General features: G+C 47.6%; 1 protein-coding gene across 2 annotated transcripts in view; it reads right to left on the bottom strand.

Annotated features, from left to right (window-relative positions):
- Window positions 1–14,149, bottom strand: part of LOC108025187 (protein similar) — a 68,536-nt gene that overhangs the window by 10,668 nt on the left and 43,719 nt on the right. For both annotated transcript variants that reach the window (XM_017095496.3, XM_017095495.3), the window contains exons 8-10: window positions 7,465–8,177; window positions 1,678–2,186; window positions 835–1,609 (exon numbers count right to left, since the gene is read on the bottom strand). In XM_017095496.3, the coding sequence (XP_016950985.1) occupies window positions 835–1,609; window positions 1,678–2,186; window positions 7,465–8,177 (1,997 nt within the window). The remainder of the gene's footprint in view (window positions 1–834; window positions 1,610–1,677; window positions 2,187–7,464; window positions 8,178–14,149) is intronic.

Raw genomic sequence — 14,149 nt, 5'->3', positions numbered from 1 at the left:
ATGTGTCAAAGGTAAGAGAGCAATGTGTGAAAATTACGCAAATCGCCTGCAAACCACTGGAGTGGAGCGGCAGACCCACATCAATTAGCTCTCCCGCAGTTCCCCGAAACAAGAACAGAAAACAAAAAACACAAAACAAAAAGCAGATATAAACCCAACCCAAAGTGACATCTTCCGCGACACGCAACAAAATTCTGAAATGTTCTTCATGCGTCCCTCTATTTTTACATGTAGGCGTTTGGAGTGCGTGTGCGTGTGCGTTGGCAGCATATCATAAAAAATAAAGCAAGTTTCCACGGTTATTTTTAGCCAGGGAAGTGCCATAAAATTAGGCCCCTCCAAATGCAGGGGGCGAAATTGTGGAATATTTCCGAAGCCAGCAGGGAGAGAATGGTCCCAAGAGGCCGTAAATCAATCTATTCAGCTCTATTAGATCTATCAAAAGTCGCTTTCTATTAAAGAACGAAAGTGTCGTAAAAGTTCCACTCCATAATTACCCCTCAATTGCTCTTACGTTCTTGTTTTCTTTTATATTTAGTTTTTGACTATAATCTCTGTCTTTAAAATGATCTATCTGACAATGTGTCTATTAAAATATCATAGGCAACTTAGTTATTTTAATATATTTCTCTCTATTTTAAAGTGGACTGTTATATTTTTTTAAACCTTCTAATGATCTGATTAATCAAATACATATTTCACTATCTATCCCATGTCTTATAATTTGTTATACTTTTATAAAGCCCCATCATATTTCCTATGTTTTAGGACCTTTAAATTCTTTAATAATGGGATACTTTCTCACTTCCCCACTCTTTCTCCCAAGATACTTACAGTCCTTGCTGTAGTCATTCTCAAATGCATCCTCCATAGGATGGCATAAACTAGATGCCATTTGCACATCGTATTTCTCTTTTTTGCACTCGATGCTGAGGCTCAGTAGCTGCTGTTGCTGCTGCTGCTGTTGCTGTTGCAGCTGCTGCTGCTGTCGCTGCTGCTGCTCCTCCTGCAACTGCAGCTCCTGCTGCAGTTGCTGGAAGGTCCTGAACTCGTTGCTATTCTGTTGCTGCTGCTGATGGTGTTGCTGCTGCAGTCGCTCGCTGCACTCCTCCGCAACGGTGACTCCACTCCCGCCCAGAATCGAAAGGGTTCCATTTCCGGATCCGCACAGCAATGCCGCCAGTTCGCTGGAATCGCTGGTGAAGACCGCCGCCTGTTGCTGCTGATGTTGCTGTTGCACCGGCGATGGCGATAAGGACGAGACCGTCGAGGCTGGCGATGAGCACAGGGAGTTGGAGAAATGCTGCTGCTGGTGTTGCTGCTGCTGTGGCTGCTGCTGCTGGTAGCCAGTATTGCTGGTGGCGTACTGCTGGTGATGTTGCTGCTGCATCTGTTGCAACTGCTGCTGTATGGCATCGATGTCCTTGGGCACCATGGTTTGCAGATCCTCCGGTGGGCACCACATGAGATCCGTCTCCGTCAGCAGGGGCATGTCGTCATCGATGGGGATGTAGGGAGCACGCATGGCGAAGTCCTCGAAGGAGAACTCGTCCTCCTGGGTCAGCGAATTGGGGCTGCACAGCGATGGCAGGCTGCTGTCCTCGGGACTCTGTGGGAATGCAAGGGAATATTCGGTTATTGGGGGTAATTAAGGGATTGGAATCTGAGGAAACCCACCTTTGAGGCGATGCTGGGCGAGTGCAGGTGCTGCGAGCAACTGGTGTCGTTCGACTCCTCGCGGTAGTTGAACAGGGGATCAATGTTGCTGCTGCTGTTGCTGTTGTCGTGGTGCTGGGCATGGTGTTGCTGCTGCTGGTGTTGCTGCTGCTGCTGATGGTGTTGCTGCTGCTGGTGCTGCTGCTGCTGCTGCTGATGACTGGTATTCCTTTCAGCGGGCGTGGGTGTGAGCGGGCTGAGCGGACTGTTGGCATAGCTATTGCTATTGCTGCTGCTGGTATTGCTGGTTGCTGCGGTGTTGCTGCTGGTGCTGCTGCTGTTGGGACTCTGGTAGTGCTGGCCACTGGCCGTCGTGGAGCAGGTGGTCGAGTCCAGGGAATTGATGTCCTCGGGCAGGTACGAGCCCATGAGGCCGACCAACACGTCGCTGAAGGGCGTCATCTCGTCCAGCCGAATGCAGTTGGCGGAGGCCAGGTGGTGGGACAAATCGTCGGGTTCTTCCTTAAGCACTGCAATCGAAAAAAGACAGAACAGACGGGCAGTTAGTGGCGGTTTCACCTAGTTTCACGCCGCGGTGCCACATCTCAATTCGGTTTCTGCTGCTCTACTGTTAATTAACTTTGCGCCGTGGAAGAAAAAGAAACCCTTGGCTTGTGTGTGCTGCCGAAATTTCAATTATCGCTCGCCGGAGTCGCCCCTAATTGACAGATCTCAATTGAATCTAATTGAACGCTCCCCTCGTGAATTAGTCGCTCCAATTGCCTCCACAGTGGAATCGAAGCAGAGCCATGATTTTAATGGCCGGGCGACTCATTAATCAGCATTTTGGCCCTATTGACGTACGCGGAATAAATATGCAAGCGAAGCGCTGCGAAAACAAGCCATCCCAGCCCATCTAATCCTCGAAACAGGAACTCGAGCTATTTTTACGGAATTAAATAACTATCGGGTGCATCGCCCCAGATCAGGTGCAAGGGTGCTTATCAACATGGGGGTCTTGAACCAGGGGCGATCTTCCCGCGAGATTCGGGCTGTGCGTCATCTGAGACAGAAATTCCTAAAGCCGAGCCTCAGCTATCAGCCCGTGCCCTCACCCATACCCATCCCCATCCCAATACGAGTCCCATTCCCGTCATGGGGTTTGCTATACTAGATGGAATGCTAATAAAACTGGTCCCAACCGCCTGTGTGTGCCGACTATTAAGTTGCAAAATGGAAATGAAAAACTAACTAAAACAACGGAGAGACCGCAGGCCAAATAGAATTTCAAATGCAAGTCCAAGTGCATTGTTTGCCTTTGGCTCAGGCGCTTACTTCTATCAAAGAGCCATATATAATGCGGATAAATCCCAACTGCGGCAACTGCCACCGGGCAGCCATATAAGCCAGAGTATAGCAAGCAGATTGCCTGGAATGGGTTTGCGGCTCTTCAGCAGCCCACACTAGCCCTAGTTAATGCATTGTACACGGGGAAAAACCTATAAAGTCTCACTGAATTAATCTTCCCAACAAAAATCACCTAAATCAGACATGATATTTGCCATCATGGTCACACTGCGTTTGCCGTTGCATGCAAGAGGGATAGGGTCACTCTAGAATTCTTCTTTTCAGATATAGTACAAAGAATTGCTATTTTTCACTGTGTATCACATTTTCCAATGCCATTTCCAGGGGAGCGACAATAAAGATCAGATTAGCGGTGTGTAAGGGATTTGCACAGCTTGTAGCTGGAGCTGCCCCGGCATCTGCTTGCTCTTGCGGTCGCTGCATTCGACACAAACAAATTAATTAACAATGCACGCCCAAAGGTCTAGCCCCCCGCAAACCGCACCACTACTTTATGGAGCCCCCAACCCGGCAGTGCGACTTGTAATTATGGCACTCAAGTGCTACTCAACGTTGCCAAAGCTTTTTGCGGAAAAAACAACAGAAATTATGGCGCACGATAATACAGAACGGAGCCCCCCATTCAACGTCCATTGGGGGTCTATCTATATCGGAATCGAGGAGTGCATTTTATGAGATGTTTGCAAAGTGATTCCATATATTACAGCTCATCGAATGTGTTGTTTTTCGCCAAAGTGCAAGGCCGGGAATGGCATTTAGCGGCTAGCTGGCTAACTGGGCCTACACGCAAGGCTAAGGAGAACCGAGCAGCCGCAGCCGAGTCTTGGCCATCACCCAGTGATCCAGTCACCCAGTCATCGAGTCACCCGGTCAGTAAGTAACCCAGTTCCACGGGGAAAAATATACTCTTGACTTCTTTAGATACTAAAGGAAGTAGAACTTGTTTAGAAACTCTCTGATCTGATCTAGGGCCATTCTCCAGTGGTTCCTGGCAGAGCACTTGATGTTGCCATATTATTTTACCATCTAGAGAACCCAATATTTTTCACTGTGCAACCGATGAGAGGTCGGTCGTGAGGCACTTGTGAAAGGCATCTCTGCACTTGAGCCACATTCGGTGCACTTGAGGCGTGGGTACGGGTATTATATTCGAAAGTTTTCGAGGAAACAGGTTGCCACATTAGCACACACACCGAATTCATACCCAAAACTCATGATAGACGCGTGTGACTGGGGAACACTAGAAGAACCCAAACTCGAGCCGAGAGCAAAACGGCTTCAATTTAAATAAATTTATGTCATCATCTGCAATTGAAGACGATGGCGACTCGTGACGTGACGTAGTTCCAAATCAGAATCGAAAGATGTAAACAACGGACACGGTCACTTAAGAGCCCGCAGAGAAAAATGGGAACAGGGCGTGATACTAGTCTATATGAGCTGGAGAGCTTTATGTAAGAGCCCGAAAAATATTGACAATTTACACAGCAGCCAGCAGACTGAGCACTGCAAATCGGCGCCGAACTCATCACCATATCAGCTGTGAACTTGAACCCCGGGCGATTAGCAGAGAATCCAATCCAACCATTCGTCCGTCTGTTATTTTCGATTCCACAGTGGTGCTGCGCTGGACGTGATGGGCGTGCTTATCACGCGTGCTAATCACGATAGAAGTGCGTTGTCCACGTTCCCCTTCGATCCCTATGTGTTCCATTGCCATTTCCATGTCCACAGCATAATTGCCCAGCCACCGGCCAAAGGCGAAGCCCATAAATTGATATTTATGGCCGAGAGTGTGTTCCCCCCGTGCCATCGTTACAAATATTTGCCTTTCCTAGATTGTGAGCGGATAATTACACCGGGGACCCGCTGTTTTTGTTTGTCAACGGGTTGCCTTTGTTTGGCCATCGAGAAGAAGCCCCCGAAAGTGCCCCCAGTCCCCGGTTATCTCCGATTCCGCAGTGTAACGCCTTGAGAACCCGGGTATCTGACAGGCGATCGGGTGTTACAACCGCTGATTAGGCCAGCGAGCGGAATATTTGAGGTGCTTGGAAAAATTCCGAATGCCAAAACAACTGCGGTGACAAGAATTACATAAAAACAAACATCCCTTAAGGCAGTTTGATTATAGATGAAAATAAAGCCGATCCGAGGCATTTCCCCTGTTTATTTACGTTCCGCGACGCAACGGAAATAAATATAGACGACGCGGTGGGAAGAAAGTTGAGGATGGTGAAGTGAAGTATCTCTATGTGTCCGCGTCCGCGGGCCCAGCAAAATGTCAACACGCAGAGGCCGAGGCTGAGCGAAAGCGAAAGCGATTAGGGGCTGGCTGCAGGTCCACTTGAAAAGTGTCGAAAATACCGGGGTATTCGTCGGGCTCGGCGATGGGGAGTGCGGTCTTGGAGACGGGGGCCTCTGGGACACATGCTTGATCCACCGACGGACCTTGGCACACGCGCCAAAAAACACACTCTTTCCCTTTGAGAGGGGCCCTCCGCTCCCCCCGATGACAGCCGCAGCGCTTAGCATATTAATTGGCTCAAGTTAATATTCATATTTCTGTTTTTGTCACCAGGCGGCAGAGGAAAAAAGAGCGGAAAAATTCACTCGACGGGCAGCAGAGGAAAAAAGCATCTGAAACACACAGATACTTCCAAAGAGAAGGAAAACTAGCGGGCAAAACAAACGGTGACGATTTTCTAAATAATCTAATAAGATGATGCCTAGTGGAAAATATAGACACAAGATGTTTATGATGATTTTCCATAAAGAACAGTTTTACGACTACTGTTTTTATGGATTCTAGGAAAAGAAGTCTAGTGTCCCCAAATGAAAATCATTGAGAATCTATAGTTACTCAGTGCAAGTTCGGAATTTTAATGGAGCCTATTAGAGTAGAAATGGGCGAGTAAAGTTATGGCTTTCCCTGTAACACACTGCGTATGCGCCTTGGGTAACCCACTTTACGGGCCCCAAATATATTGACAGATTCCATAACCGCGATCTGCTCTTGAGGAAAACAAACCCAACACCGGCAAACTCTAATCTCTCAATTACGATCCCCTGGGGTCCGAGCGCCCAACACTGCGTATGCGTAATGCCGGCAAATTGTGACATAAGAGCCGGGCAATCGCATCGGCAACCGGCTTGCGGCCAAGTACGGATGGGAATCCATATGCCATATATAAAGCCGAGCTGTGTGTATAACCCTCCCCATATGCACGGCACTACGCGGTGTGCACTTATCAGGCGAGCGAGCCGAACATTGTTTACTAATGCACTTTCCGAGCGAAGGGTTGGCGCGGGGCGGTTGCGCCTCTACAAATAAATAGTTTTATTTGCGCAAATTGCGGCCGCAGATAAGCGAGGCAAGGCGATCGTCAGAGTGACTGACCAACTGGCCGACTGAACGAGTGCCAGGTTGTCAGGTTGTCAGGTTGTCAGGTTGTCAGATTGCCAGAATGACCAATCAAATCGCACAATGCGTCAAATCACATCAAAGGCGCGCGTCACCAGGCTCCCCTGCCTTCGGTCTGTTCTCGCCCGTTTTTGCATAGAATTTACACACCAGCCCTCCGGAATGCATATGTATAAACTCGCGCTTCAGCCTTGAACGCAGAGCACTGCACCTGATGCACTTCACGCGAAAAGCGCTCCCAAGTGGCCTGCGAATCTTTCCTGTTTTTCTATTACTTAGGCTGCCTCAGCTATCAGCTGACTGAGCCGCACCTTCCCTAACAACCGAATCGAGTTGTGCGCCTCGCTGAAAGGGGGTGTAACAGAAATCTCTATCAACCTGCTATCGCGGCAAATACACTTTTAAAAGCCAAAAGCAACAAGGGCTCTGGATTGTAATGCATTGTCTTGATTTGGTATAAGATAAAACATTAGAATTGTATTAAAAGTTCGTGCCTACAACGCGAATTCTTGAGGAAAAAAGTAGTTAACTGGTCTCTATAAAAAGAATACGCGAATTCTTGAGAACAGACATTTGATCGGTTAATTCAAGATTTACTTTACTATAAATATAAACTTATGGAAGCAAAAATCATAAATAAAACTGCGTTGAATAAGAAAATGTATAGTACGCGAATTCTTGAGAAATAAGTTGTTAATTGGCCTCAATCGAATAAGGAAAGGCCTCCTACGCGAATTCTTGAGAAATTACAATTGTTCGGTTAAAAATAATCGTAAAAGGAAATGGCTACAGCGCGAATTCTTGAGACACAAGAGTAAATCGGTTATTTTGAAGCTTTACATGCTAAAAAAAGTGGTTATTCTTTTAAGTAAAACGACCCTAAATACGAGTTTTTAAATAGCTACCACGCGAATTCTTGAGAAACAGCAGTAACTTGGTTCATTTCAAACCCTGGATGCAAATAGATAGAGATTTCTGGGTCACACCCTACTTATACAAAACAAAATGCGACTACTTACTTGTCAGACCTCGTCCATCGTCGGCGAAGAGCGAGCAGAATCCCTTATTCATATCTTGAGCTGTCTGTGGGATCTGCAACTGCTGATTGCTGGAGGAGATGATGGCTGCCGTGGCGGTGGTTGTGGGCGGCAGAGTGGGCTCCACGGAGTGGAGTGGATTCTTCTTGCAGAGGACCGCCGCTACTGCGGGCGGTGGCGGTGGGGTTGATATTGGGGCTGGGGTCAGAGGTGGAGCGGAGCTCGGACGGAAGACCGAAGCGGTCACAGACTTGGGACGCTTCTCCTCGTGGCGCAGTCCGCCGCTGTTTGCCCCGCTGAGCAGCTGGGCGGTGATGGTTCGCGGTCCTGGCGAGTGATTCTCCCGCTTGATCAGCAGCTCCGCCTGGAGGATCTGCTTCAGGGGAACGCTCTCGCTGCCCAGTGGCTTGATCTGGTCGGTTGCTGGTGGGCTGTTGGTATTGGCAGCCCCTCTTCTGGTTTCCGGTGAAGCTATCTTCTCCGCTTCCTGGCTGGGAATCTCCGGGGGTTTGTCCTCGACCTCAATGGGTGCGGGCTTGCTTTCTGCTTCCTTGGTCTGTCGGGGGATTATTTCGGGCTCGGCGGCTGATTTCTCTGGCTCCTGCTCGGTGTCAGCTGCTCGGTGTTGTTCCCTTTGCTCACTTGCCGCCGTTTGTTGAGCGAGTGAGTATATCTCATGTTTATTCTCAAGATTACTGCAAGATGGAGAGGCACAAGGCGCGTGTCGATTGGGTTTAAGTGAAATGCTTGTTTTCGGTAACTTATTCGCGTTGCACTCGTTTGTTACACCACGGCGAGAGAAAAGAGCGGTTCGCGGCATTCGGTCGAACAATAAAACATCCGCACACACTGTATCTCAAAGGCGAGAGTCCAGTGCTCGGCACTTGTTCTGGGTTAGTAAACACCAATTAACCGGGCTTAATTCACTCTGCGGGTCCCCTAATGAGCCGAATTGAGCCGCAGTTTCCCTCCCAGTACACCGAAAAGAAATCCATATCGTTTTCTACCAGCGTAATGCCACTTATCAGGCTCTGTTTTTGATAAGAGGGTTCAGCAATTGCCTGCATTCTGATTTTACTGAGACTTGGCAAGACAAGGGCGGGCTATCTTTAATTTTAGATTATATATTTTTATTTACCAGTCTTGGAACATGCCTTCTCTTAGGGTCATGGAAGATTCCTGGCCTACTAATCATCGGTAAAATCCAAAAACTGCTTTCTGTGCACCCCTACAGCACCTACAAGTCCCCACTTGGTTGGCTCAAACGTGATCGCCGATCATTCCTACGCCGAAGCAGCGACTTCTGGGCGGTTTCCTAGGTTCCACCAGTGCCATTGGAAAATTTTCGCCCGCCGATAAGTCACGTTTCCCCAATGCCAGACCGCTTTCGAGACTCACCACCTTGGCTTATCAATTATCCGGGCGAAATCAAAAAGCGACGACGGCCGGGCATCGTGCAAAGTGCTTTTCACTCCTGGTAGATAGCTAATGGAACTAGGTGGGTGTGTCACAACAACAACAGCGCGAGCAACGACAAGAACAACAGCGGGAGCAGACCCAGATTGATAAGCCCCACAGGGTGTAATCAGTAATCCGACGGAGCTGGAACCCAGACCGCAAAATCCGTGGAGAACCCGGCAACATGACTGCTGCGGTGTGATGTCTCAGGAACTTTTGTTTCCAGGTTTTTTCTTCTTTTCTTCGTTTTCGTTTTCGATAAGATACGGGCGTTCGCGCGATCGGCCGACTCAGCCTGATCCTCAGCACGGCGCAACGTCTCGGGCCCGCGTTTCTCCACGGACGTATAGCCGGGCCGGCACAGCCCCATAAAAAGCGGAAAACAAGCTCTGTGCATGCACGGAGTGGCTGAGAGTCAAGCGGTGGCCGCGTGAAGCCCCCGTGGGGCCCCCGTGAAACCCCCGTGGAATGCGTGCTACGAGTGATCTGGCGATACGGGCGATAGGGGCGATAGGGACGCCATCGCACGATAGCCGCGCTATATTTGTGCCCGGCCTCGAGTGCTGGACATGATGGGGCGGAATATCACCGACGCCAGCGCCAAAACAAACAGCCGAGCAGTATTTATAATTTCCAGTTGGCAGAAGAAGCAGCAACGACTCTTTTTGGGGGCTCGTCCCTCTGGTGAAATAGTACAAGTCGCAGAAACGTCGTTCGAGAAGCGGTCAACGCAGAGGGGCAGCCGACGCTCTCGACATTGAAGTGAAGGGTCTGCGGTCTTCGGTCTTCGGTCTTCCGCCTTCGCTCCTCCGTCCCCTGGACAATCGCAGATCTACGCCCGCTTCGGAGGCGACCAGCCCACTTTGGGGGGCCGAAAGGGGGCCCAATGTCACACGACTCTTGGGCGTTGCGCAATTCGCTTCGGGGCAAATCGATTGATTAGGACCAACTTGTACGCCCCCGGAGGAGAACACACCCACCTGGCGCAAAGCCGGAAGGCCCCGCGTGGACAACAAAGATACAAGCCTCCCAAGCGATACGGATACAACTGGTCGCCGCTACACTCGAATAATTGCTTCATCTCCATTGTGGGGCTCGGCAATTGTGGGGGCCAGTGGCAACCAGTTAGAACCGACGATCTCTACCGGTGGGTCGGCGGATCGGCCCCCCTGTTCCAGAGGGGCTTTCATCACGTTATTAATTAAAGGCCCCCGAAAGTACGCACAGCTGCGGTTGAAATGGTAGGAGTTGGCAGAAAGGTCATTTCGAAATGAAAGCAGTTGAAGCGGGGCTTCCAGTTTATTAGATCAGACCAGTATATCAGTTAATCTGGAGTGCTGCGAAGAAGGAACCTAGCGACTGGCGACTAGAGGCAATCAATGATATCTTGTAGAACGTTTTAAGTAATGGGGGAGCAATGTACTTGAAAGAAAACTTTAAAATTTAATACTTAATGGGCCCTTTGTACTAATTAAAGTCAAGGTGTAACGAGTACTCTAAAAGTCATTGTTACACAGCCTTGATTTATTACTCATTAGATCGTGATTATCTCGGCTGTTATTTTTACAGTCTGTTATGTCAGATTGGAGGAAATCGAATCAGAACAAATCGAAATTCAGTTAATGAAACCTGTAGCAACAAACCAAAGGTTTTGGTTCTGTTCCCCCATAATCAAAACTAAGTTATTACACAAGAACCCCCCTTAAGTAACCGATTTTAAGATTGTTGCAGGGGAAACTCTAGGATACTTGAACTTGGGATGGTGTGCTATTGCTGCGACCGCTGCTGTGTGTAACAGGCAGCGGCGACAAACACTCCAGGCTGCTTGAAGTGCTGGTGATTGGCTGAAATGTTCGAGAACGACTGCAACTACTGATAAGGAACCCAGATAGAAGCTGCACCCGCGATCTTTCCTCCCAACTCTTGAACTGTGCAGCTCGATTCTGGAGTGGGGTCTCGAATGTGTGGTGGGTAATGTGGAACGTGGATCGTGGAACGTGGATCGTGGATCGTGGATCGTGGAATCTCCAAGAGTTCTGATGGGTTTTCAAGTGCGAAGTCAGCAGCGCTGCTCCGCTGCCCCGCCGCTCGATCGCCTGATGTTTCTGCCGCGCCCCTTTTCCCCGCGATTTTCGCAAATGCACAAATTAATTACCCAGCGCAACTAAACAAGCTGCGCTTGAGTAACAAATAAAACAAATAAGGCGCAACCATGGCGAAGAGAACTACTTGACTGGTTCCCAGTTTGGAAATCTCCGATTTTTTGGGGGATTTCGGAAATGGATGAATTTCAGTTTCAGGATATCAAGGTTGCCTTTAAATTGTAGAATATTTTGAGGAAGGCCATGTGTTTGAGATCATACGAAAAAGCTCCCCTTTGGAAAATCCTTTTTTCGAGTTCCGCGCTGCAATCGAACACATTTTCTTATTGTGTAACAAATTGCGTCGAAGAACGGAAGGCAGGGGAAGAGACACGAGAATCGGCGACCGTAAAAGAGAGGAGCAAAACAGCGGACGACAACAAACACAAATTGTCATCGTCTCGAAAGCGAGAGGCTGTAAATTCGCTCTTCTTTCTTCCCTGCTCTGTATTTTGCTCCTCTTTTACTTGCCCCTCTTCAATTGCAGGGCAATAACGGGTGGCCCCTGCCCCGCCCCCGCCCCCGCACAGCCCCCCCAAAACAGCAGTAATTGTCTGCGTTCGCTGGTGTGTGTGTGCAGTAAATTGAATGAACGAAAAAGACAGTAAGGGGAGCAGATCGAAAGAGTGGAGAATCGAGAATTGTGTTTGGGAATTATGTTTGCTGAGAGTTGTGTAATCGGTTGCAGCTAAAATGTGCCTAATTACACGCACTCTGGGCCGCAGAACAGCCTATTGAAGATTAATAAACAAATGCAAGTGCTCGGCAAATTTATGTAATGCAAATTTGCAAGTGCAATGTGGCGAGAGGCGAGGCGCAGAAGGAGAGCGGGAGAGATGGGGAAAGAGCAATTCTTTCCGTTCTGTTTTCTTTTCCTTCTTTTTTTGGACAATGCACGCAGAATGCAATTTGCCGCAGTCGGCGTCGCAGCTGCAGCGCTGCAGCAGAGCATTTACAGGTTAGGAACGAGTGTTGTGTAAAACTTGGTCTCTCTTGGTTGAATTCACTTCTGGTTTTACTTCGATCCATTCGATCGTTTATTAATTTCCGGATGGCTTTTCTCTTGCGCGCGTGTAACAGACTTTTGCACACTTTTCTAGTGAGTTTCTGACTTTTCCGATTTTTTAGATTTACTCTGGACCGTTTCTGATTGTGATAATCGCTCACACACACGAGAAGCGGCCGATTAAAATAGCAATTATGTGTTTTTAAAATACGTATACGTCGCCCGCTTGTGTGAGTGATTAAGTTTATTTTTGTCAATTTTTTGTATTTTTGTTTTATATTTTTGCTGGTTTTTTTTTAATTTTTTCACGAGCTTCACTAGGTGGGCATAAAAAAACTTGGGGCTTTTTATGTAATTTATTTACTTTGCCTGATCCTTTACCTTTCGAACTTCGGTTGTTCGGTTTGCTCGGTTTGTTTTTGGAGTAGTATTATTTTAGTATTTACAGTTCCGCGGGGCTTGTTTGGTTAGTACATTGCCTGGTGTTTGGCGCTCTACTCAACTCTATTTATTTTTGCACTTCGACTCGACTCGACGGCAGCTGGCGAAGTAAAACAAAACGTCAATCGGCGATTGTTTTTAAGCACGGCGCGGCGATCGGAGAGGTGCGAGCGAGATAGCAACGGCGGCGGCGGCAGAGTTAGTTAATAGTTTTTTTTCTGTTTTTTATAGTTAGTGCGCCTCTCTGTTTTTTCGGTTCAAGTTGTAATTTTTTATATTTTTTGTATTTTCGGGGAGCAGTGCACGGAAAAAGTGAAGCGAGCGCTGCGAAATTTGAGAGACGAATGAGTGGAAATTCGAAAGCGAAGGCTTTTTCAAAGCGGCAGCGAAGCGACGCCAAAAATAGAGAGCGCCCTGCTCCCGGAGAGCCGAGCACTCCCACTCGGCAGAGAGCAGAGCAACGCCGGCGCACTGAGCTCTCAGCACTTTCCACTCAAAAGACTCGTTCTGCGGCCTGCCTTTGAGTGCAAATGGTAATACGTATACTCCTCTCATATTCACCAGCGATTTATTATTGTTTTTATGCCAAAACAAATCAGCTGAGCGCTGCAAAAATACGAAGCCCACGCTCCCACTCAAAATCCCCCCTCCGCTGGCTGCCCAGAATCAAAGAGTCAATTTCGGGAATACCATATTCCTTCCGTCATGCCTAATCTTTCTTCTGTCTACCGAAACTTAGCGCTAAACGTTGAACCCGAAAACACGAATCAGCTGATAGCGATGATAGGGCCAAATCGACTTCGTATTACCAATGTCCAGGTAATACTTCTGTACTTATTTATGCCTCGCAGGCGCCCAAAAGTATGACAGAAATAATGAAAAGGACAAAAAACAAGTCGTAAATGGGCAAAGCGGAAATCGATGCATGGGCAAAAGGAAGCACCCTCCCACTCCACGGGGAAAAACAGTCGTAAAAAAGAGCCAAAAATATTCATGTTTATCAGCTAGAAAGAAGAACTTACTGCTTTTCAATTTCCCGAAAAGGGTTTGACCATTCACACACCAAAAAGGAAAGATACATATAACCAACAGGGCGGATGAGCAATGTTTCCTAAAATTGTTATTTTACGCATTTTCAAAGCATTCAGTAGTTGTTTACTCTCTACCAAGTATCGCCAATTATTAGGAACCATAAAAATAAATTTACAGTGTGACCATACAGCTAAAATTGCAGTTAAACTAAGTAACGAAAATGAAAAAATGATTATAACCAACATGGCGGATGAGCAATACTTCTTTGAATTGCTACTTTACGCAAATGGGCAGTCAGCACTTGATAAAGAATCGATTTACTTACTTTTTCACTAGTAGATTAGGAAATAAATTTACAGTGTGACCATGCTGCTAAAATTTCTGTTAAATTTAGCCATTCCTTAGCAAAAAGTTCTTATTTTTCTCTGTATATCATAGGCATAATCCTATATTTCACAAATATGAGTTGGCATTGCCCGAGTCGACATTCGCTAATTTCGCCATAAAACTAAAGCCATTGCGTGATGGGCATAAAAAAGGACACACGAACCAACACACGCATACTGTCAGGGGGGGAAGGATAAATAAT

Source organism: Drosophila biarmipes, chromosome 3R (assembly GCF_025231255.1).
Source record: "Drosophila biarmipes strain raj3 chromosome 3R, RU_DBia_V1.1, whole genome shotgun sequence".
NCBI lineage: Eukaryota > Metazoa > Arthropoda > Insecta > Diptera > Drosophilidae > Drosophila > Drosophila biarmipes.
Note: the sequence above shows the minus strand (reverse complement) of the source record. Positions and strands in the feature narration are given on the sequence as shown.